The 25,928-nt window shown below is 34.7% G+C and overlaps 1 protein-coding gene across 1 annotated transcript in view; it reads left to right on the forward strand.

Annotated features, from left to right (window-relative positions):
* The window catches only part of ITFG1 (integrin alpha FG-GAP repeat containing 1), a 262,800-nt gene that overhangs the window by 200,575 nt on the left and 36,297 nt on the right, over positions 1-25,928 (forward strand). Inside the window, exon 12 of the mRNA XM_044659729.1 lies at positions 7,374-7,452. Within this exon, the coding sequence (XP_044515664.1) occupies positions 7,374-7,452 (79 nt within the window). The remainder of the gene's footprint in view (positions 1-7,373; positions 7,453-25,928) is intronic.

Below are 25,928 nucleotides of genomic sequence, written 5' to 3' on the forward strand. Positions count from 1 at the left end.
ACAAGCAAAACATATCATTTTAGTTTTCATAATTGCAAATATTTTCATCCATGAAATCATTTGTGTGCCTTTCTTTACAGAATACAGTATTCTTTTTAGAACGTTAATGAATTGATCTCTAAACATTTATTAAACACCTACAAGCCAAGCACTGTGCCAGGGCCTGGGGATAAAAAGCAAAAATGATATCACTCTTGCCTTCAGTGAGTCGCAAGAGACAGAGAGTGTGTGTGAAGGGCTTTAAATGTCACAACAAGGAATTTGAATTTTATCCCAGAACAATATAGTTCTTATTGTAAGATCTTGAACTTATTTCTGTTTTTGCTTTAAATACCTTGATAACTGCTTTTCAACGTAATTATTTAACTTTGTAATCAATCCTATGTACTTTATGCTTTTAAAAAACAATATTCCAACAGCTAGGTGGCACAGTGGGTAGAGAGATAGGCCTAGAGATGGGAGGATGTGGGTTCAAATGTGACCTCAAACACTTCATAGCTGTGTGACTCCTGGACAAATCACTTAACCCCATTTGCCTAGCCCTTATCATTCTTCTGCCTTAGAACTAATACATGGTATTGATCCTAAGAAAAATAAGGATTTATAAAAAAAAGAAAAGAAAAGAAAAACATTCCTAGAAGAGTCTCATTTGCTTCACTAGACTATCAAAGAGATAAACTAACAACAAACAAGATTAAAGAACTTCTGCCCTAGGGGTAATAGATAGCCCCCAGAATTTGAGTAGGGATATTATGTAGTCATACTGTTGCTTATTAGTTTAGCAGCTGTGTTCAGGATGAATAGGAATACATTCTACATCACAGGGAGAGGAGAAACTTTAGGTAGTGAGACCAATTAGGAGGCTATTGCAGTGGTCTAGGTGAGAAGTGATTAAGACCCAAGCTAGGTTAGTGGCCATGAGTGGAAAAAAGAGGATGGATTCAGATGATGTTGTGGAAATAGAATTAACCAGACTTAGTAACTTGATTGGAATATTTGAGATGTGGCAGAGAACTCAAGGATGATTCTAAGATTAGGAAACTAGGTGACAGAGTATGGTAGTATCTTAAATAGCAACTTGAACCAGGAGGAAGAGTGGACTTCTGGGTAAAGAAAATTAATTCTGTCTGAACATGTTGAGTTTGAGATGCCTCTACTATATCCATTTCAAAATACCTTAATAAGTAGTTGATTGATATGTAACTATAGGTTGAAAGAGAGAGTTAAATATAGAGATCTGAGATTCATTGGCCTAGAGGTGATCATTGAATCCTTTGGGAGCTGAAGAGGTCTTAAAGAAAAGAAGTAGAAGAATAGAAATCAAGATGTAGCATCTTGATGTATACTCAAGATCCCAAGTGAGCCCATGCATTTTGCTGACACTCTGTGGTGCTGATGATATCCTTTCAGCATAAGGGGAGGACCAATGGTAATACATATCCTCTACATATGCCTTTGCCTATGGTTAATGGTTAGAACATGGACAGTGATCTAGTGAAAATGATTGAGGAGTGACAGATTAGGCAAGTGGAGAACCAAGAGAGGACATTATTACAAAAACTTCAAAGAACAGAGAGTATACCGGAGAGGTTGGTCAACATTATCAAGTGCTGCAGAGAGATCAAGATGTACTCATGTGGAAAAATTCGGGAACCAGGAAGGAGAGGCAGGGGAGAGAGCATTTGGCTAACGATCAAAGGAGACAAACAAAAATTATATAAGTGGAGCATACTATAGATCACTTGGTCAGAAAAAATGTTGATTAATTTGGAGAACAGGTCACAAACATAGCATGAAGGCCTAAATGAGAAATGACATGGGACTTCAGTTATTCATCCAGATATCTGATCCAGGCCATCAACCATTTATTAAGCAGCTATTTTGTATAAGGCATTATGCTAGGCATTGGGAATACAAAAACAAAATGACAGATATTTTTGTTGGAGTTTTCTCTTTGCCAAAAACAGAAGAGCTAATAAATTTTTGTTTTACCTTAGTGAACTTTTCTTTAAAAAATGGAGGGACCAATAAGGAAATTTTTGTTATGACTCCACTTCTTAATAAGAAGGAATTGGTTATTGGGCTGTACATGATTAAAACCTGGAAAAGAAATAACTATTTTAAAGTTTGTAATATAGAAAAAGAGAAAAATCAAGAATCATCTAAGTATATACTTTCCATTTAGAGAGAGCAGATTTTTTTTTTGCTTTTTTAACATTTTATTAGTTTTTTTTTAAGCATCTCTGTCCTTTCCCAGTAACCTTGCCTCCCAGTAGAACCCTTCCTTATAACAAAGGAATACCATTAAGCAAAACAAACTTATTCATTACCATATCTGAAAAGATATGCCTCGTTCTGCCCCTATAGTCTACCATTTCTCTAACTGGAGTAACAGAAAGGAAAAAGAGAATGTTTCATTATCAGTCTTCTAGAGTCAAGATTAGTGATTGCATTGATCTGAATTATGATATAGTCTAGTTTGCTCTCTTTTATATTATTATGTTCATCATGAATATTGGTCCCTTAGTACTTATATTACTTTACATGAATTGATATGTGTTCTTTTATCACTTAATTCTTTGTCATTTCTGAGTACAATAATTTTGTATTCCATCATATTCCAGTTTGTTCAACCATTCCAAATTAATTGGCACTCTTTTTATTTCTAGTTTGTTTGTGTTTGGTTTTTTCCTGTCACAAAAATTACTGCTGTAAATATCATCATAAATACAGGGTTTTACCCTGTCATTATTTTCCTTGGGATATATGTAAGTTCTATAGTGATATTTCTGATTCAAAAGATGAGAATATATTTAAAATTCAGATAAACATTATGCAAGAAATATAGGACTAAAATTCTAATGAAGATATCAGTTTTAGAGGTATGGAAAATCTCTCAAGTATGGGATTATGAAAGTAGAAGGAAAATTCATTCTGATGGGGAGTAAATGGGAAAATTGTATAAAGAGACTGATGTGGATACACAGGGAACTCACCAACCAATAGATTTTTAAAGGCATATAGAAAAAGTGGAAGCAAGGGCAAATAATAGAAAATAAATACAAAAGCATGCCATTTGTTTTTAAGAATAAGGTCATAGATAATAAAGTTCAAAATGGCAGGCAAAACTAAGGGCAACAAAATGGATTTGTTGTTGGGTTCTGGGCAATTTGAAGGGTTGGGGTTTACTTATTTAGGGATAAAGGAGGTGCCTTGTGAACAACTTTAAAGGGTGCCTTGATTACAAAGAGTATGTTTTTTTAAGAACAAATCATACCAGATTGATTTAATTTCTTTTACAGTTAGCTTACTAAGTTAATAAATTGGACAAATGCCATATATATATATAATTCAATTAGATTTTAGTGAAGCATTTGATAAAATTTCTCACTCTAGTCTTACTGACAAACATGAGAAGCGTGCATCAGGTGATAGTACAATTGAGTAGATTTTGAACTCACTAAATGGCTGAGTCCACAGAGTAGTCATTGATGATTCAAAGTTAATCTAGAAGATCTCCAATCAGATACTCTCAGTAATCTGAGTTTGGTCTGTATGTTTAAACATTTTTACCAATGATTAAGTAAAGGCATATTAGCATGCTTAAAAATTCATAGAAGACAAAAAATTAGGAGGGAAAGCTAAAATGTAGAATGGCAGGAAGGTCACAAAAAGACCTGGTAGGCTCGAACATCTGACCAAGTCTAATATAATTAACTCTTAGTAGAGATTAATATAAAGCTTTTTATTTAGACTCAAAAAATCAATTTCAGAAGTACAGGATGAGAGGAGGGAAGGAGGTGTTTTTAGAGAATATTTTATTTACAAAAGATTATATCTTCCCCTCTGAGACCACTTTCCACCTATTCTATATTTATCTTGTTTATACAGATTAATGGTCTCTCCCATTAGAAAAGGAACTCTTTGAGGGCTAGGATTGGTTTTTGTTTCTGTTTTTTATCTCCTGCCCTTAGCACAGTGAATGGTATTTAGTAAGTACTTGATAAGTGCTTCTTAATTGAGTTCCATTGATGGAATATGAGTGAATCTTATGATATAATAGGGTGTAAAGGCTTGCCTTTGTCAATTGTAAGCTGCTGCAAAACAGATGGCAAAAACTTTGGAAGTGCTTTCCAAAATGACCTTGCTATGAATTTTGTTTCAGCCAAAGTGACCCATTTGCATTTGGAACTACAATAAAAGCTTTGTTATCTCACCCTTTGGAAAACTAGAGATTACAGATTGGCCAAATTTCGTTAATTAAAAGTCAATTCATGTTATCCCAGAGAGTATCCTAGTTCTCTTTACTTTCTAGAGACTTCTAAGAAAAAGGAAAACATAGTTTACATTAGTCTGAGGGGTCAAAAATCTAAAAAATGACTAACCCACCCCTACTAAAAAGCAGCCACCTTAATAGCAAATCCTAACAACCAAACTGCCAAATGAACACTCCTAGATTCAGCTGCCCTATTTCCAATAGAGGATATACCAGGTATCCTGTTATCAATATGCTAGTTGCTAAATTAGATGTTGGTAGCAAAGTATTTCAGAGTGCCACTTTCTAGAACTTTGTGATTGGTAAAGAGCCAAAAAGCACATCTCTTCCTGTAGCATAGTACAGGGAACAAAATTATCATGGAAAGGCAATTATATTACTATGCAGAAATGAAGTGACCAGTGATCTGTTTGCTATACCACCTAATTGCCCCACCTGACATATAATAGGAGTTTAATAAATGCTTTATCATTCGTTCATTCAAAGTGCTGATCTGTACTGGTTGGGAGTTTACTCAGCAGAAAATTTCCTGAATTATTGAAATCATAGGTCTGGTATCCCTGACCCTCTACATATGGAGCATGAAAAGCAGAAGCATTAATCTGGATTCTACCTTATAAGTGCAATTATAATATAGCTACAATTTTTTTCCCCACTATATTTCTTTAGAATTAGTGTATTGTCCGTGCTTGTTTTAAAAGCTTGCTTAAACATTGGAGGATTTGATTTCTGAGATCTGGCCCTATCTCCATATATAAATTGAGATACATGCAGATCCCGAGTTGCCTACATATCACTATATGTATCACTGTTTTCCTAAAAATTTTGACAACTGAACTAACAATTATGAACTTTATGTTTGAGAAAAGTAAATTGATTTTTATAATCCTTTCTGCAAATATGCTCATGTTAAGTGTTTTTCTTCTTGCTATATAAAGTCATTTTTTTTAAACCCTTAACTTCTGTGTATTGATTCTTAGGTGGAAGAGTGGTAAGGATGGGCAATGGGGGTCAAGTGACTTGCCCAGGGTCACACAGCTGGGAAGTGTCTGAGGCCGGATTTGAACCTAGGACCTCCCGTCTCTAGGCCTGACTCTCAATCCACTGAGCTACCCAGATGCCCCTATATAAAGTCATTTTTAAAACTTTTTTGTATTTATCTAGTGTTCTTTTCAAGTCATCCAACCCCTGAAGTCACAAATCCTTCAAAATAATTTAGTCCCATACCCAATCCCCTTTCTTTTTTCAAAGAATTTAAAAACCCAGAAGAGTTAAGTGGTTTGCTCAAAAGTTTTTGGTAAGTGACAGAGGTAGGACCATAACCCAGGACTGCTAAAATTTATTGTTTCCAGTTAATCCTCTATTACAATTAAAAAGTACTTTGTAAATTTTAAGGTGATAGGTAAATTTGAGTTTTGTTATTACTTCATTATTTCATTCATTGCATTCTTAGTTATTTCCTCTGCTGATAAAGAGAACAACCAGTTGAAGCCTGTGCAATGTGTGAATACCTTATTGTAAATTCTCCTCAGAGGATCTATCCCAAATCTTGGAGACCTGCCTCTAAGTCCTTTAATATAATGTGGACTCCGATATGCCATTCAGGCTGCCTATTCATTTGTCTCATTTCATGCTTGGCCCACCTTTTGTTGTTGTTGTTATACACTCTTTATGTATTTTATCCAATGTCTTTTACTGAAGTTATTAGTCATGTGATTCGTCTGTTTACATTTACTCTGAGTCTTCTCATTGCCCTTATAAGGTAGAATCCAGATTAATGCTTCTGCTTTTCATGCTGTATATATAGAGGATCAGGGACACAAGACCTATGATTTCAATAATAAACGATTTTGATTCTTTGGAGATGTGTTTAGGAAAATATTGCTATTTGAAAATGAACTTTAGTGTAGAGAACACTTTTGGATCATCAAAGCATAGCAAAATTTCCCAAATACAATCTACTCATCCTTTTAAATCCAGTATCCAAAGCAGTGTCCTCCTATCCATTAATTCTATTATTATGAGTAGTATAATTTTTCATTTTAGTCTTTCTTTCCCCCACCTCTCTGCCACTATTTTTGAAGAAAATATTGATTCTCAAAGTTCTTATAATATTAGATAGGGTATTATAATATTTATCTGGCTGCACTCTTTTGTGACCATCACTCTAAGAGTTGATATTATTTTGCCAAAACATCAGATTCTTGAATAATAAATTATAAGGGAGCAGAAAGTGGTCAGTCTTGGTTATCATATTGCCATAATTGGGACAGAGAAGAGGGATTTGGGACTCTACAAAGCAAAACACTTTCTACATTCTCAAATGTTGCTTAGATTTTTCTCACAGTTCTTCCTTTGAGATTCAAATCTTAGATGTCCTCTTTAATTAGATCTTTTCTGAAGGTAGAAGAAATTTTGTCATCTAATTCATCATTTCAGGAGTGTTTGAGGCATGGGAAGTAATGTACTAGTTGGAGACTCATCTCACTGCTGTTCCGTATCCCATCTGGCCTTATCAGATTCGCCCAGACTACTGGATGAGAATAACTGAGTCCAGTATTTCAAATGTGCTAGAACTAATAACAAACCTTTTCCTTTTTAATTAACATGAATGGATTTTGTTTATTTTTATATTTTAATAGGAGAAAGTCATCTCTATTGAAACAGTCCCTGCAAACCTCACAAAAAGAGAATTAATGTTGCATTTAACAGGAAATAAATGTCATTAATCACACTGTTGTAGGTTTTATTCTATGTTGGACCAACAGTTGTGATGGCAAGTTTAACTTGAAAAATATATATCCATTTTTCTGTATACACTAGAATTATCTCCACCAGTCGCATAATTAGCTTTTAGTGATGACTAATTGAACTTCAAAGATTGAACCATAAGTAACTTAAAACATTAATATTTTCCTCCTAAAAGGAATTATTCTTTTAAAGTTTTATCAGTTTCTGATAGCTTTCTTAAGTGACTTAAAGCTCTTCTTGGCTACTTTATTTTCATCAAAATTCTTTTAATTATGATTGTCAAGTTGAATGAAGTTCACATAATTCCTTACTTTCGGGGACTTAGGATATTCCTTTTTTCTTCCAGCCCTTTGGCGTGAATCAGCCTGGACCTTATATCATGTACACAGCTGTAGATGCAAATGGCTATCTGAAAAATGGTTCAGGTAAGGATAAACAAAAGTCAGTAATTTCTGATATTTCTTCTTTATTACCATCTAAGTTATTATAATTGAAACTTTCTGAAAAACTCTGCTTCTTCTGTAATAGAACAACTTGTCACTATCCTTAAGCATAAATATTCTTGTCATGTTATTTTTCCATGGTTGTGGTGACTCATAAAGAAAGTCGAAATCATTTAACATTTGAGATTGAGAGTTTTTAGTGCAATACCAGTAAGTTAATTAGGTACAATGGCTCCCAAATGAAAATTATGACAGTCTACTATTTCCCTTTTATAGAAAGTCTAAAAAATTTTCAAATTTCAAATATATATATATGTATATATATACGTATATATGTATATATGCATACATATACATATGTGTATGTATGTCCTCCTGGAGATCTAAAAGGACTTGTCCTTTTGTTAGTCTCCACTACAGCTGCTAATAGAACAACTGTGAGATGGTACTGTCATTTCATTCAATAGTAAGAAGGACTGGTAGATTGCCTTTCTGACTTACCTGGTTCAAACATTCAATTCAAGGTCCTCAAACCAAACCAAATATTCATTCTATGACATTGTGGTTAGGGGATGCATATTCATTCAAAATCACCTTAAGAAGAAAGTAATAAAGGGGCAGCGGGGTAGCTCAGGGGATTGAGAGTCAGGCCTAGAGACAGGAGGTCCTAGGTTCAAATCCAGTCTCAGACACTTCCTAGCTGTGTGACCCTGGGCAAGTCACTTGACCCCCATTGCCCACCCTTACCACTCTTCCACCTAGGAGCCAATACACAGAACTTAAGGGTTTAAAAAAAAATTTTTTAAAAAAAAGAAGAAAGTAATAAGTACCACCAGAATTTAATCTGTTTCCTCTTCCTATCCTCCCAAAACTGGAGTGGAAACAGTTAACATTATTTAGAAGTATATGTTAGATATATATGTCATTTTTTTAAAGCATAGTTATAAATTCCCCAAAGTCATTTGATGGGAGGAGCCATTATGAGGAAATAAGGCAGACCAGGTTATGGAGAAGTAAGCAAGACAAGCTACCCCTGGCCTGATATAAGAATGACTATATTTATTAAAGAGTTAGAACTTACTGAGACCCTGGGCATGGTAGATGCAGTATTGATTATTCCAATTAAATAAGTAATAGAAACAGCTCTAATTATTAATACTCTACTTAGAGAGTTCCAGAAGCCAAAGAATATGGAAATAGAGAGGTATAGTCTTCAGAGAACTGAAATTGTAGGTAATCCTTCTTTCTTCAGCAATTTAAAAGGTTCTTTCCTGGTGAGCAGGAAAAATAAATTAGAAAAAATTACCTGTCGGGTCATCATTATTTTTGTCTTATGACCTGATATAAATCAAATATGCTGTAACATCACCATCGTCTGAATTTAATTGCACTCATTGGGGACAAGTCACTTCAGCCAGCATAGCTCTCACTCATACAACTACAGCTGAATAATAATGCAGTCAGCACAAACTTATAGTAATAGATCAAATATTTCAAGTAAACTCATGCTATACTCTATGCATAAATGTATATTCTAGTCAGGCTAGCTACACTTATTTAATTGGAATCATCTTTTGGGACAATGACCATAATAACTCACCTAAAATTTGGACTATGGTACTTGGTCATTATATTTTCAAAGCATGGAAATTCCAAGGGGACAAAAAAAACAACCTAACCCCCTGCAAAGATCATCCTCTCATCTAGTAGCCAGTCCTCTGGTCATGAACCTCCCAATTTAGTTAAATTGATCCATAAGTGTCACCAAGGCACCTTTCCAGACAATGCTTAAAGCCCAGTAAGGAGTTAAGCCGGATTAGGGCCTGATAACAAATCAGCCTGACCAAGACAAGGGTGTAGAGGGTACCATTGATGGATGATGAGGGATCAGGAATGATAAGCTACTTAGAAAATCATAAATTAAGAGTCTAATGTCTTATGATGCCTGAACAGAGCTCCCAAAAATAGGTGAGTTAAAGATCACTATGCTAACTATATGTAGTTATAGATGGCTCTGGCTTAAATATGGCATGTACTAAAAAATAAACCAAAGCTAGGTCAATGCCAATGTAATCTGAAGAAGCAATAGCCATACTCAGTGTCTGTTAGGATCTGGTGATTTAAACTCATAGAAAACAGAATTATATGGTATTAACAGGAAATGAAGAAGACCATGCTGAGATGTAAATCCATTTTAATTATCAATTATCAGTTCAATGCAAGGTATCTGAAAGAGACAAAACTGTACAAGACACAAAACCTCATCTAGAGAACTTGCAGTCTAATAGAAGGGAGAAGACAATCAGTAAACCTGTAACACAAGGCATATGCTAAGTTCTGTAAGAAAGCAGAGGTACTGTGAGAAGGAAGAAGATATTTCTGGCCTATAACCTAAAGGAAGGGTAGATTTTCCAGCAGGATAAAAAAGGACATTCAAGATGAAAGAAATAGTATAAATTTAAGAACTAGAGGTAAAGATGGCATAGTGCGTGTTTGAGTAACATCATTTTAGTGAAGCATGTTGCTTTTATAAGGGAGTCACAAGAAATAAGGCTGGAAAAGTAGATTAAGGGCCCAAAGATGGACAAGGCTGAGAAATTTGGACTTCTGTAAGCCTTAAGGAGTGACATTTGTTTTGTTTTTTTAAGAGAAATGATAAAATCATAGAACTGATCCTGGACAAATAACAGTAGTTGTTTGCTAGATGGATAAGAAGGAAAAAAGTTTAGATTCTAGAAGACCAAGTCCCAATTTATTACAATAATCTATAGATACTGAAACTGGAAAGAGCTTCAACTAACGGAGTGGTGATGGGTGTGGAAAATAAAGGAACAGATAGAGACAGGATTTGAAATGAACTCATGATTTTTAAAAATGCCATCTGCTTCCAGACAAAAAGAACCCAGTCTGAATCCAAACCAAAACAAACTTTTTTCACCTTTTTTTCTTAATTTTTTCCTACTTAAGGATTAATATGGAAAAAAATGTTTTAAATGATTGCACATGTAAAATCTATCTGAGATTGACTATCATCTCAGAGAAGGACAGAGGGAGAGATTTTGAGGCTTGATATTCTTTGGAAAATGTTGGAAAGTTTTTACATGTAGTTGGAGGGAAATAAAATAAAATTTAATTTATTTAAAAGCACCAAAAAAGGAAATGTAATAATCTGCTATGTCAGGCAGTTAGGTGGCTGTTGATAGATCACCAAGTCTGATGTCAGGAAATTTCAACTTCCTGAGTTCAAATTTGGCCTTAAGCATTTACTAGTTATCTTACCTAAGCAACTCACCTAATCCTGTTTGCCTTAGTTTCCTCATCTGTAAAATGAGTTGGAGAAGGAAATGGCAAACCACTCCAGTATCTTTGCCAAGAAAACCCCAAATGGGTCATGATGAATTGGACACAATGAACAACAACAATGATCTGTCATGTCAATTGAATCAGTAGAACTTTAGACATAGTCTAATTCAGCCTTTATCTTATAAGATGGTGAAACTGATTCCCAGTAAAGAGATCTGCAAAAATTCATGTAACTGATTTAGTTACAGGTCTACTTGTATATCACAGGCTTCCAGATTTCAAATCCAATGCTTTTTCCACTATAATATATAATATTTTCACTCAGGAGTTTATACAGTATCAGAACTTGACAGAGTCAGAAAAGAAGTAGGGTTTTCATCCCTGAAAGAGGAGAAACATTTCTATCATCCTAAAAGTAGTAGGGCTTTTAATGAGTCTCCATAGCAACATACTTCTTTGTACATATCCTTGAGTATATAACATTGAAAGAAGATTGGAGGGGGCAGCTGGGTAGCTCAGTGGATTGAGGGCCAGGCCTAGAGATGGGAGGTCCTAGGTTCAAATCCGGCCTCAGACACTTCCCAGCTGTGTGACCCTGGGCAAGTCACTTGACCCCCATTGCCCACCCTTACCACTCTTCCACCTAGGAACCAAAACGCAGAAGTTAAGGGTTTAAAAAAAAAAAGAAGAAGAAGAAGATTGGATGCTCTTTTCCTAATGTTAGTGATAACTAAAGAATGTAACAGAATCCCTCAATCACTGTAGTTGTATTTAAATGTATTTGTTTAATATCAGTTTTGTCATGCCTATTCTATCACATTGCTAGGAGATAAAAGCCAAAAAATGTATTATTTGTCACAGATGAGGGACCTCCATAACTCTGTTGACCAGTGGAGAGAAGTCTCCAAGCTGCCCAGTTATAATATATAAACACGGCCACATTTTTCCTCCCCAGAAGCATTGAGATCAAGTAAAAAATACTACCAGACATCCTTGCCTTTCTGAGCAGGATAAAGAGGTGTATGGAACAATGGATAGAGTCCTCTCGCTGATCCATGCTACCTGTGTGACTATGACTAAGTTATTTGACCTCTCAGAGTACCCAGAAACCCTTTAAAAATATAAATTATCCAGAAATTACTGGCCTTTATTAGTAAAATAATTTCTATACCAGTAGTTTCCTAAACTGTTGAAATCAGCTTCAGATTTCCTCCCCCATATATACTCCAAAAACAAACAAAAACCCAAGGATAGACCTTTTCGAAAAGTATAATTCTGACATTACAAAAATCCCAGTTCAATCTTCTTAGTTGCCAAATAATTTCTAAATGTTACATCTAGAACATGTTAAAGGAGCAGGAATCCAAATGCAGGTTCCTGAACCTACTGCCAGATTTTTTCCCATAAAGAGACAACCAACATGTATTTTTACAGAAGTGGCACAACCTAATTATCCTTTTACTTGTAGACAGATCTTCTCATTCTTAACAAATTCCCTATGGTCTCACTCCATTTCCCAGTAAAGACTAAATAGCTAAATGTTATTAGGAGAGCTGATATTGCTGAGACTTTATTGCTTTTCCAAACAGGAAGTAAGTACCCTGTGAAGTTTCATAAAAATTTAAAAAAAAAAAAAAAAGTGAAACCACCTTTGGCTTAGGAGCCTTTGGGCTCTATTCTCCTAAGTTTTAGCTTCTATGTTTTGTTTGTACCTTTTACAAAATTGCCAGTAATCAGTAATGGGGAATCAAATTCCCTAAAAATTTATATTTAAAACCACCAAGCTGGAACCCCATATTTAGGAATATGTAGAAAATTTTGTAGCCTATTTTAATGGTTGGTCGGTGACTAACAGTGACCATGTTGGACTAAGCTTAGTCTCTCTAGAGCACTGAAGTTACTTACATACTTTGTTATCTTGTATTGTAAGGGAAGAGTTACTCATTTTAAGCCCTCTGAGATAACTATTTGTTAACATTTTTGAGAAAAACCCCAGTAACTCTCAACCTCTGTCACCCTTCATGTATTTTGAAAACTGTTATTAAATAATCACATGACTCAAACATGAGCAATAAAATGCATAACAGATTGACAGCACAGAATGTTAAAAGGCAAAGAAGCATTTAATAAGAATGTAATAAAATTCGTACTGGCTGCAGATTTTAGTTTATTGGGTCTGAGAAGAGTGAAGTGTCTCGAGCATATATACAAATTTTTTTTTCCAAATTTTATAGGAATCATTCAGATTTCACCCTACAAATCAATCATTTTCCACTACAAACTCCAGTTTGGTACATATTTGGGGGGCCGTACTTTTCTCTCATGAATATTTTCTGAGGTTGCTATGTTTCTCTGATTTGAAATCATCTTTCAGTTGTCCACATGCAGATTTTTCATTTGAATCCCTCCCTCCTCCCTCAATTCAGTGAGAGTTCATGTACACCAGATAGCAAAATTGACCAAGACACTTCCCCCCATTTATGTTCACCATGGCTTCTTTTGAAGTTTTCCAGCTCTTCGATAGCTATTTGTCGTTCTATGGAATATGTACAGATTATCCTCAGCAAATTTTAAATCCTAGGTTACCTTCTTTCTATTACTTCTCTTACTCTCAAATGCTTTGCTCACTAGTCAATAAATATGTAAGTGCTAAGCTTTGTGCTAGCCACTGGGGACACAAAGACAACAAATGAAATAATTCCTACTCTCAGGGAGCTTACATTCTATTAAGGAAAACAACATGTATATGCATATGTACATATATATTTGTATACACATTTTTGCATGTACATGTAAATTCTTAAGAAATGCAAAAAGTTTGGGAGGCAGCTGGGTGGCTCAGTGTGCAAGGCCTAGAGATGAGAGGTCCTGGGTTCAAATGTGGCCTCAGACACTTCCTAGCTGGGTGACCCTGGGCAAGTCACTTGATCCCCATTACTTTGCCCGTACCACTCTTCCGCCTTGGAAGCAATACATAGAATTGATTCTAAGATGGGTTTAAAATTAAAATTAAAAATTGCAGAAAGTTTGGCATTAACCTAAATAATATATGATCACCTAATAACATAATACAGAGACAAATAGAAGAGATTTTGAGATTATCTGCTATTTCAGACCATTTATGCTACTACTTTCTTGAAGTAGTAGAGTGGGTCATGGCCGTGATCGTGTTTTGGTACCATAGTTGCATTTACTTTAATCTTCCATCAACCAAATATGTAGCCAAACTGTAACTTTGTAAAGTCGTATGCAAATGATTTTCCTTCAGTGAAAGTCAATCAATAAATAATCCAAGTAACAGAATAGCTGTTAGCAGCAGTTGATGTAGCCATTTGCTTGGTTGAATGAACCGCAGGAAGGATACAGCTTTAAAGAAAACTGTCACGGGGTTTGAAAATTATCCATCTGTCTAACAAGTAGCAATCCCATCCATGCAGCTGCAGATGAGTTGAATGCCTATTCTGAAATCTTAAGGATAAAACTATTTTTAAAAAGAAGAAGAAAAGAAAAGAAATACCTAAAGAATAAAATGGAACATTTGTACAAACAAAAACATTTACTTCATGAAATAGTATTTACAGATTGACTTCCAGAATAGTATTTACATTCAGTATCGATGCCAGCACAGTAAGAAGCATTTCCAAAGCAATTTGAGAAGGGGTGGGAAGAAAAAAGAATACTATTTGTCTGTTTCTGCTTATGAAGCCTTTGCTAGCAGATGTTCTTCTTCCCACAGTTTGTAAATAATTCAACAAACCTTGTTTAGAGTGAAGAGCATTTGGTATCAAGGAGTTTGCTTGAAATTCTATTCATTGCTCAGTATTAATACCACTGATGTTTTCTTCCCTGTTGCTTCAGTGTCCTTCATTAGGCTTCAGTAAAACTTTTAGTTAATTACATTTTTAGACATTTCAGTACTAAAATGTATACCTTCCACCCCAAAACCATGCAAAAATATGTCATTATGTTCTATAATAAAGACCTAGTTCCCAGATAAAATTTTCTAACACTATTCTTTGCTGCAGGAATCTTTTTGAGGCTTTGTTTATTTGGGGGTAGGGTGGGGGTTGACCAGACCTATAATTTCAATGGTGAAGGAAGCTCCTCGTCAGGTACTTCCAAAACTAAAGTAAATACACCTATATCTTTTTCCTATTTCTAAGCATAGAAAGGTGCCCAGAGCACTGAGAAGTTAAGCAACTTTCTCAAGGCCACACATCAGACTGTGTCTGAGGCAGGAATTAAATTCAGCTTTTCCTGACTGTGAGGCCAACCCATAATCACCACTATACTATCATCTGCCTCTGGGGTGGAATGCTGTTGATGTCAGTAATCCCTTATTATGGGCTGGCTTTGAAATTTTCCAGTTACTACATAATTCTAAAGAGTACCATTATAGGAAATAGCCCAAATCCCAAGGCACTGAAATTGATTGATTGATTCACTTTTTATCCTTCCTTGTAGCAAAATGTATAGTGTCCAATATCATAAGATAATTAAATATAAAAAGAAGAGCAGCATCACTTTTTAACATTATATTTCTTTTTTTTGGTTGAACTTTTATTTTTTATAAAGATATTTTGTTTTACCAGTTATATGTAATAACAATTTTCCACATAAGTTTTCTGACATTATATGAGCCAAATTATCTCCCTCCCCCTTCCCAAATTGATAAGCAATTTGATCTGGGTTTTATACATATCTAAAATCACACAAAACATATTTCCATATTATTCATTTTTTAAGAGATTATCATATGAAACCAAAGCCCCAAAATAAAAACTAAAGTGAAAACTAGCATGCTTTGATCTACATTCTTACTCTTAACAGTTCTTTCTCTGGAGGCATATAGCATTCTTTGTCATAATCTTTCAGAATCCATGGATCATTGTATTGCTGAGAACAACTAAATCTCAGTTATCATTCTACAATATTGTTGTAACTGTGAACAATGTTCTCCTGATTCTGCTTATTTCACTCTGCATCAATTCATGTTAGTCTTTCCACCTCTTTCTGAAATCGTCCCGTTTATCATTTTTTACAACACAATAGTATTCAATCTCTAGGATATACCACAATTTGTTCAGCCATTCTCCAGTTGATGGACATCCCCTCAGTTTTCAATTCTTTGCCACCGTAAAAGGAGCTGCTAATAAATATTTTTGGACAAGTAGATCCTCTCCTCTTTTTTTTTTTTTAGGATACAGAAGTAGTAGAGGTATTATTGGATCAAACAATATGCATTGTTTTATATTCCTTTAAGCGGAGTTCCAAATTGCCCTCCAGAATGACTGGATCAGTTCACAACTCCACCAACAATGCATTAGTGTCCCAGTTTTGCCGCATCCCCTCCAACACTATTCACTTTCTTTTACTGTCATATTGGCCAATCTTATAGGTGTGAGGTGGCACCTCAGAGTTGTTTTGATTTGCATTTCTCTAATCAAGAGTGATTTCGAACATTTTTTCATATGGTTATAGATAGCTTTGATTTCTTTATATGAAAACTGCTCGTTTATATCTTTTGATCATTTGTCAATTGGAGAATGGCTTAACATTATATTTATCAAACTCAATCAAGGAGAAAGGGAAGGGAATCCATCTCAAAACTTATGCCAGAGACCAGCAACTGAGTTTAAATTTGAGCCGAGACCATCAAGAAGATGTTTGACAAGGAGCAGGGTCAACATCAGGATCTTCTATCATAAGAAAAGCCCTTGCTGTGAAGTATTATTTCATGTCTTGGCTCCATTTATAGGTATATCAGAGTGGTCTAGCAAGTTCATCCTGTAACATTGTCACAGGTCTCTTTTTAAGACAATAATGCAAAGGAACAATAAGCCTCTTAGAGTTTCATCTATGATATACAAACAGCCTTTGGGGAAGCCTGCTTTTTTTTCTTAATAAGTATTTTTGTAAATGGAAAGCATTACATTACAAGGAGAACATAGACAGAAAGCCCTCCTACCTATCAGACTACTTGTCAGTCTTCTTTACTGGATCTTCATCCAGGCCACTTCCATGCTAACTGTAAGCTTGTCCTTAAACCTCGTTTCATCTCCCTTTCATTTCTCTTGGAGATCTCAATTATTATGTCTGTGGTGCTGAATCTCAAATCTACTAATCAAGGCATAAGATCTTTGCTGACCTGCAGTCTCACATCTCCAGCTGCCTAGTGGGCATCTTGAACTTGGTCAAGGGGAAAAGGAAGAGCATCAACATATATAAAGTCCCAACCGTGTGCCAGACACTGGGCTAAGTGATATACCAATACTCTTTGTTCTTCACAACTCTGCCCCCTAGCTTCTTCTCATTTGTTCCTAGATATAATCTTTAAAATTTAAAAGAATTGGGCAGGTGCCATAGACATCTTACTCTCACCATGTCCAAAACTAAACTCATCTTTCCCCAGAAATCTTCCCCTCTTCCTAGTAACACTATTACTGTCAAGAAATTCTCTCAGTTTCTCATGTGCACAACCTAGTGTCATCTTTTACTTCTCACTCTCTTACTCCACCTAGCCAGTCTGTTGCCAAGACCTCTCCATTTAATCTACATAATGTGCCTTGCACACACTCTCTCCTCTGACATTGTTGTCTTCCTGGTGCAGGCCTTCATCACCTTATTCCTGCATGACTGCAGGAACCTGTTTGTTGGTCTCCCTGCCACAAGTCTTTGCCCGCCTTGGATCTATTTTCCACTCAGCTGCCAAAGTTATCTTGATAAACCACAGATTTGACTATGTCTTTATGAACCTACACTCAGTAAACTCCAGTGGCTCCCTGGTACTTCCAGGGAGCCACTGGAGTTTAAAATCCTCTGTTTGGTACTCAAAGGCCTTCATATACAATGCCCTCACACATATATCTTTTCAGTCTTCTTACATTTTTTGCCTCCCCTCCTCCCATATATTCTGCAATCTAGTAATATTGGCTTCCTTGCTATTGTTTTAATCAGACACTTCATCTTCCAACTCAGGCAATTTCACTAGGTCTCTGTCAGAGAGAACCTAGAATGTTCTTCCTCCTGATCATCCATCTCCTGGCTTCCTGTCCTAGTGAAAATCCTGCCTTCTGTAGGAATCCATTTCTGCTCCCCTTTAATTGTAGTACTTTCTCTCCAGTTGATTATCTCCCATTTATCTTGTATACAGCTTGTTTGTACATAGTTGCTCACATGTTGGCTCCCCATTAGACCTGGAACTCCTTGAGAGCAAAGACTATAGTGCCTGAAACATAATAGACACTTCATAAATGTTTATTAACTATTTATTGGCAAATTGTATTGAGCCAAATTTTGAATCTGATGTGGATTTGAATCTTATCTGATGTGGAACCATGAAAATATTTCAAAGAAACCAAACTTTAAAGGAGTGCTTAATGTAATAGTCACTTAGATGATAACTATTTTTAATTAGTTTAAAGAGTTATTAACAATGGATTTTAAGAATCATACTGCAATTTTCTTTTGATATTGTTTCATTCTAATTATTGTAAAAGAATTTGTCTAATTATTGTAAGAGAAACAACTGTAAAGTGGGATAGTAGAGATATAGTTTAACAAATTCATGAATTCTTATCATGGTTATTTTTGCTTTTTTATTTTTTATTTTATTTATTTTATATCATTATATTTATTTTATTTGCTTTCAGTTTTACGTAGTAATTCTTGCTAACACACAGGAACATTAGAAGCAAAATACAAGTTATTCACTGATCTCATTGATTATTTTTATCCTTGTGAAGTACAGATCTAGAGTTAAAATAAAGAGATGGAGAATTTAAATCCTAATCCCCAAAGAAATTTTGTTGGACAAATCACTTAACTTTCTAAGTTTGGGTTTCCTCATAGGTAAAAATGAAGATAATAATAGAGGAGTTTTCTATCTACCTCAAAAGATTGTTTTGGGGAAAACATTTTGTAAACTCTATAGAAACATGAGGTATTATTAACTTTGCCTCATTTAGCATTGATGTGGTAATAAATATAACAAATGACTTTCCTAACAGAAACATCTGTTTGACTACTTGACCTGCAAATGTACTAGCTCTTGGGTTGTAGGCAATTCATTACAGAGGTATTAAGAGAAGATATGGTTGGATTGATCCTGAGACAAGGGAGAGTGCTGTCATTTACAGCCCAAGAATTTAGGTTTTGCTGGATAACAATATCAGTATCATTGGAAGTGAAATTGTAAAATTACTTCTTTGAGTCACAAGTATATGAAGGCTTTTAAAATGTTTAAATTTGAAAAATACATAAAAGTAGAAGACAGTCAAAAATGACAATGTTAGATATTCAGGAGGAAAAAATTATTTTGTAGAATAAGTGGATATTATAATATTGGATTCATATTCATTTCTTTAGGAAAGATTTCAATTTTCCTATATCTTATAGGAAAGAATAGTTTTACTTTGAAAAACTTTGAACCATAAACATGCATGGGGTATGTCTTCATTTAAAGGCATGCCCAAACTTTGCAATGACAAAAGTTCTTTAATTTGTTTGTTTGTTTTTTAACCCTTGCTTTCTGTATTAGAATCAATAATAAGTATCATTTCCAAGGCAGAAGAGTGTTAAGAGTTGGGGCTAAGGGGGCAACTGGGTGGCTCAGTGGATTGAGAGCCAGGCCCCAATATGGGAGGTCCTAGGTTCAAATTTAGCCTTAGATACTTCCTAGCTGTGTGAACCTGGGCAAGTCACTTAGCCCCCATTGCCTAGCTCTCACCACTCTTTCTGCCCTAGAACCAATACATAGTATTGATTCTAAGATGGAAGATAAGGGTTTAAAAAAAAAAAAGTAGGAAAAAAAATAAAAAAGAAGAGTTGGGATTGAGTGACTTGCCCAGGTCACACAGCTAGGAAGTATATTTAATTTGTAAATAATTTAATTTTTTGGAGACACCTTAGTACATTGGAAAGAACACTGGATTTGGAATCCAAAGACCTTCAAACTTGACTCTGTTGCTTTTACCTATGTGTAAAGAGTCACTTTTTTTTCCTGTGGGCCTCAGTTTTCTCATCTGTAAAATGAAAGGGTTGAATTAAATAACTTCTGAGGCCCCTTCCAATGCTAAATCTATGATCCTTTATTTTTATTGCATACAAAATTAAAATGCCTCTTTTATTAAACTGATTTCATATTGACTAAATGGTAATGAGATTTTATTCTCTTTAAAGCCTTTGCCAAGTGAATTTAACTTTTTTTTTTTAAGTTTTCCCAGAACATGGTTTTGACAGTGGTTTATTCTGGGGGTTTTTTTCAGAGTATCAGTAATAGTTAAAGGTAACAGTTTCCCTATAACCACAGCTTAAAAATGTTCAACAAACTCAGGAGCAAGAACTGGTGAGAGGTTATAAGTGAGAGTTCTAGTAAAAGATTGATATAAAAATCTATGTGATATATTCTGTTGAAGTGTTCTTGTTATTCTTAAATATTTTTAAGTAATGTGAAGCTTTTAGTTTTTGATCAACAAGTATTTTGGAATTTCTATTAGTGATATTATATAATAGACTTAATATTACAGAAAAGTGTTTACTATTAGTAAGGGCATTATCTTTTTCACCTAGTAGGGAATCATTTAGTGTATTCAAGTGCTTTAGTGAAGTGATCTGCAATGGTTTTGATGTCTCTTACAAAGTAAGCCATTAATTCTTTCTTTTGCATGGTTGGACCTCACTCAGTGTTATAACTGACTTTGAGGATTTAGACATACACATATACACATGTGTATGCACACATAAGTATGAAACATTAAATCCATCTCTCAAATACATTTGATTTACTATTTAACCATTCTATTTTCCCCATTATCTTGGAAACAACCAACAATCAACACTTCTTTTATGTTTACTAGTCTTTTTTTTTTCTCATAGCTGGCAAGCCAATTGAATTTAAAAGCTACGGTGAATAGCAATCATCTGTGGCTATGTGAAAAGAAAAAAGATGGAAAAGAACCTAAAAAAAATTTTTAATATATAGTGGTAATTCTAAGAGAATTGTCTTGAGATTCTATAATTGCCAATATTGATCATTAAGTCTCTGTTACTTGAAAGTTGTCCTCTGGAATAATTTCTTGGTCCAATAATTTTATTCCTTTTATGAGTAAAACTGATTTTATTTCCAATTTTGGTACATTTATCCAACATGTGGGCTCATCGTATTAATATCTTCTGTGTTTCCTTCTCTATATTAGATTTTTTTTCTTTCTCGGATTTAGTCAAGTTTCAGTAATTATTGAAACCAATGAATATTTGGTAAGAACAAGTTGAAAGTAACCGAGTATTCTACTTAAAACCATTATTCAGTTGCATGCACAGACTAGGTCCCTTTCCCAGTATAGTTTGTAAGCTATTAGAGACTGATCTTGTCATAATCACACATACCAAGATTGCCAAAGATTAATTTATTAAGTAAAAATATTTTATACTCCTTCACTAAAGCTCGAATAAAACCACTAAAGTTTCAGATGTTGAAAGCCTATGAATCACTAAATTTGCCCTAACTCTGATGACTTAACGTATATTTAAATATCCTGTCTAACGCTTCATAGCCCAATTCACAATCGGTTATTACATAGAAACATAACTAACGGGGTTTTTTAATTATGTATTGTTGCCTTTTTTTCAAGCTGCTTCCACAGAATCTTAAGAAAAATTTAGCTAATATCACATGAACTACTTAATCCCCACAAAACAAAAAGATTCCAACTATAGGCTATCTTGATTCTGAATTTTCTTATGCTTTGGAGTGCATAGGTTTTCTCATTACCCTAACATGAATTTTTGCACAAAAATAACATTGTACAGCATGAGCTTGCTCTCGGTATATTTTTGGATAAGACTAAGGTAAAATGAATGGAAGGTATCTTTAGAGTTATTGGATTCTGCATCTCTAACTAGCTTTAAAAACAAAAAGGACCATTTGTATTGATCATAGGTTTATATGCCAAATTATTCTGCTTGCTGTAATAAGACCACTCATTTCCTGCCTTCTATAGAAATCTGCAGTGAAAGGGGCTAGCAGTAGGGTGCCTACAAGGTTCCAGGATGAGAGCAGCCTGAAAGAACTCCTACATAACACCATTTGGCAGTTTATATCTTAGCAACAGATTTCAAGAGGTTCAGTACCCACTCAACTTTTTTATACCAGTCAATACCTAATTCAGTACAGTTCATCAAAGAATCAAATTATGTTGCCATCAGTGACTTCAGATATATAATCCAGCTGATTAGTCATTTAGAATTACTGTGCCCCTGGGTCACACATTTTCTGGCCATTGCTAAAACCAACAGTGCCCTCCACTGCAGTACCATTCATTTCCTACATATTTGAACTCAAATGATTTATATTTATTTTTTAATATAGAAACATATTTCTTCGCTCAATCAGCTAATATTTATTTAAGCACTTACCATGTACCAGGCCCTGTGCTCAGCATTGGAGATAGTCACAGAATGAAATAATCCTTACTCTCAAAGAGTTTCCATTCTAACAGGAAGAGACATCAATAAGGATATCAGTACTGAATCAGAAACATCAATAAGGATATACAGAATAAATATGAAGAGAATCAATACAGTAAAATGCAGGAAGTGTTAAATATAAGGAGGCATTTGGAAGGATTAGGAAAAGTTTTATGATAACTAATAGTATTTAAACTGTGATTTGACCCAAGTATTCTTTGACAAATATTCCACACTTTTCTCATATGGAAGACATTTCCACTTAACCATGACTTACTTGTTAAGAAAGTGAAGTTTGCCATTTGCCAATATTTGATGTACCTAGTACTCTTAAGTTTTTAAAGCAGGTCATTTTGAGACTTCTGGGAAAATAAAAGCCAAATGTCACCAAAATATACATTACAACAAATAAATCCTGGGTGACTAAAAGATGTAAAACCTTCAGGAGATGTCTGGAACATAGAAAGTCTTATATTGAATACTTAAGCAATATTCTTTAAAAGAAAATTCTCATTCAACGAAAGAATTTGGGCAGCCAACTGCATCAAGTTTAACATAACAGGATTTGACTTGTAATGATTATTTTCTCTTAGCAATATAGTACCTAGTTCAACATCTGGAGTAACTGAACCAATATAACAGTCATTTTGAACAGTGTGACTTAAGGTTTTGCTTTCCAAGTGCCCCTTTTACCATTCTTTGTACAAAAATAAGCAAGAGATTGGTTCTTCATTATACAAAAGCTCTACCCCAGTGAACCATTTTAATGATAGAAATCAGATATTGGCATTTTCTATTGTCAGCCCTATAGAGTCGCTTTAGTATCATCCAACTGACTGCCAACTAAATTGTGCAAGCAACAGTATGACTCATAATTATATAAAAGACATACCTGGAGAAGATAATCATCTCAGAAAAAAGTTAATCTTCTCTCTGCAGAGTTATTTTTCATCCTACAAGAGGAAGATGATTTTGGAAACACACTATCTTCTTTCTATGTAGTTATGATTTCTAAAGACAGTCAGGATAGATCCATTTGTAGGAATATAATGTTTTGGCTCTGCCAGGTACACTGTGTCTTGTTAGAAATTTGTTATTAGTTTAGTAGCATGAATATGAAGGATCTAAATATTCAATACATAAATTTCATTCCTCACTTGAAAGTACAAGATTAAGTATTTTAAAAATTGAAAGCAAAAATGAGAAATAAAAAGACATGATAATAGCTTGTATAGAACCAGAATTTTAACAAAATAAAATGACGCTATTTCACCCACCATAATATCATTTATTAATAGGGGCATGCAATCTGTTTATAAAGGACAGATCAGTGGCATGCCACCCATTTGCGCCAAAGGCCCCAAATGACAACGAATTTTATACTGATATATGTCTTCTTTATGATTGATCTAACAGTAAATCAGTTGAACCTTTCTTGGCAGTCCCAATTGATGGATATTTTGATAAGGAGGTGGGCTTATAGGTCTCAACTCCTCCCCTACAGTTTCACCAACCTAGGAAAAATGGCTGGCCTGCCCCTCTATGGCTCTTAAGAAATAGAAGCCTACCCGGTTTATGAAACACAGCGTTTTCTAGAAAAACATGAGCTATTTTGATCAATTTTTCACTAGTTTAATCTGCTCTCTTATAGACCAGATCACACCTAAATTTTTCTGTAGATATAATGTAATCTAAAATCCACAAAATAAGTAGAAGATTGACTTAAATAAACTTTCATATCTAATGCTACAAATAGTTTTTATGAACTCATTTTCAAAGCACAGAAGTCATTTTGGTGTATCTATTCCTGTCTTGTTCTTTTTACTTGAAAAACTAAAAAGAATTGCTAGGATTGGGATTTGTTATTTGGCTCTTGAAATATTGTCATATCTCTATGTCCCAAAAAGGTCAGGGAATCCTTTGTTGCCTTATGGGAAACCCAGGTCCTTATCCCTAGCAAAAAAAAAGTAAGAAATATCCCAACTCTAATATTCTAATTCTGTATTATCATTGTTATTTTTTTCCTGATATTAGTAAATGGAATAGAAAGATGCAAATGCCTGGGCATATGAAAGATAAAATTATAGGGAACATTATTAACATTTAAAAATTATGCTGCCAGGCGATCATGATGAAGCTACATACACAAAAGAACTCAAGACATTGATTCAGACTTTTTTTTTTCATATCTGGATATGAATTCAAGAATAAATGTGTGTTTCTGTGTTCATTCTGTGATGTTAACTAGATTTATGAAAGTAGCATAGGAAAGAAGAGTTGAATGAGATGTGTCAAACACAAAGGCAGTTTGCCAATATATAAATTAACTGCATCTGTTTGGCCTAAAGGCTACAGCTTTGATACAGTGTTTTACATGGCAGATCAAAACAATGCCAGGAATGTCATCAATCTTGTCAGAGGTGAAAAAAGTCCAGAATTATCTACACCCAAGCAATGCCCAATGTGAAAAGAAAGCCATCAAGCACTAGAATTATATGTGTTGCCATTCAGAGCCTGCTTTTACAAAGCTTGAAATAGCCTTTGATCTATCCCAGGAAAGGCAGATAGCTTTACAGAAAGTATCCATGGACCTAACAGAAGATTCCTTTGAGCTTAGAGGAAAAGTTCTTAATAGAAAGAATGCTTGAAGCATTTTTTATAATTAATAGTGATATACCTTTATTTGCTACAATGACTGATTGGATATTATACTGGACAACCATCTGTGAATTAACAGGAGTGTTTCTAATGCCTTGCCACTTCATAAATGAATAGATGAATTTAAAGACATTTATTATATACTTAGTATATGCCAAGCCCTAAAAATACAACTATAAGAACTAAAAGTCTACCTCCCACAGAGTTTACAGTCCAATCAGGGAAGACAATAAACAAGGGAGAGTGGTGGCCTCAGAGAATCATTTTGGCCTCAAAATTTATAGAGATGACTATTCTGGATGGCAATTTGGTACTATGCCCAAAGGGTTTTAAAAGACTGTCTACCCTTTGATCCAGCCATGCCACTGCTGGGTTTATACCCCCAAAGAGGTCATAAGGGAAAAGACTTGTACAAAAATATTTATAGCTGTGCTATTTGTGGTGGCAAAAAATTGGAAAATGAGGGGATGGCCTTTGATTAGGGAATGGCTGGACAAATTGTGGTATCTATTGATGATGGAATACTATTGTGCTCAAAGGAATAATGAACTGGAGAAATTCCATGTGAACTGGAATGACCTCCAGGAATTGATGCAGAGTGAAAAGAGCAGAAACAGGAGAACATTATACACAGAGACAGATACACTGTGGTACAATCAAATGTAATGGACTTCTCTACTAGCAGCAGTACAATGATCCAAGACATTTGTGAGGGACTTATGAGAAAGAATGCTATCCACATCCAGAGAACTGTGGGAGTAGAAACACAGAAGAAAAACAACTGCTTGATCACATGGGTTGATGGGGATATGATTGGGGATATAGATTCTAAATGATCACCTTAGTACAAATATCAATAATATGGAAATAGATCTTGATCAATGACACATGTAAAACCCAGTGGAATTGCTCATTGGCTACAGAAAGCGGGTAAGAAGAGGGGAGGAAAAGAGCAAGTATCATGTAATCATGGAAAAATTTTCTTAATTAGATAAAAAAAATTCTTTTTAAAGTTATAGAGATGGGAGCCA

Source organism: Gracilinanus agilis, chromosome 2, assembly GCF_016433145.1.
Source record: "Gracilinanus agilis isolate LMUSP501 chromosome 2, AgileGrace, whole genome shotgun sequence".
NCBI classification, from domain to species: domain Eukaryota; kingdom Metazoa; phylum Chordata; class Mammalia; order Didelphimorphia; family Didelphidae; genus Gracilinanus; species Gracilinanus agilis.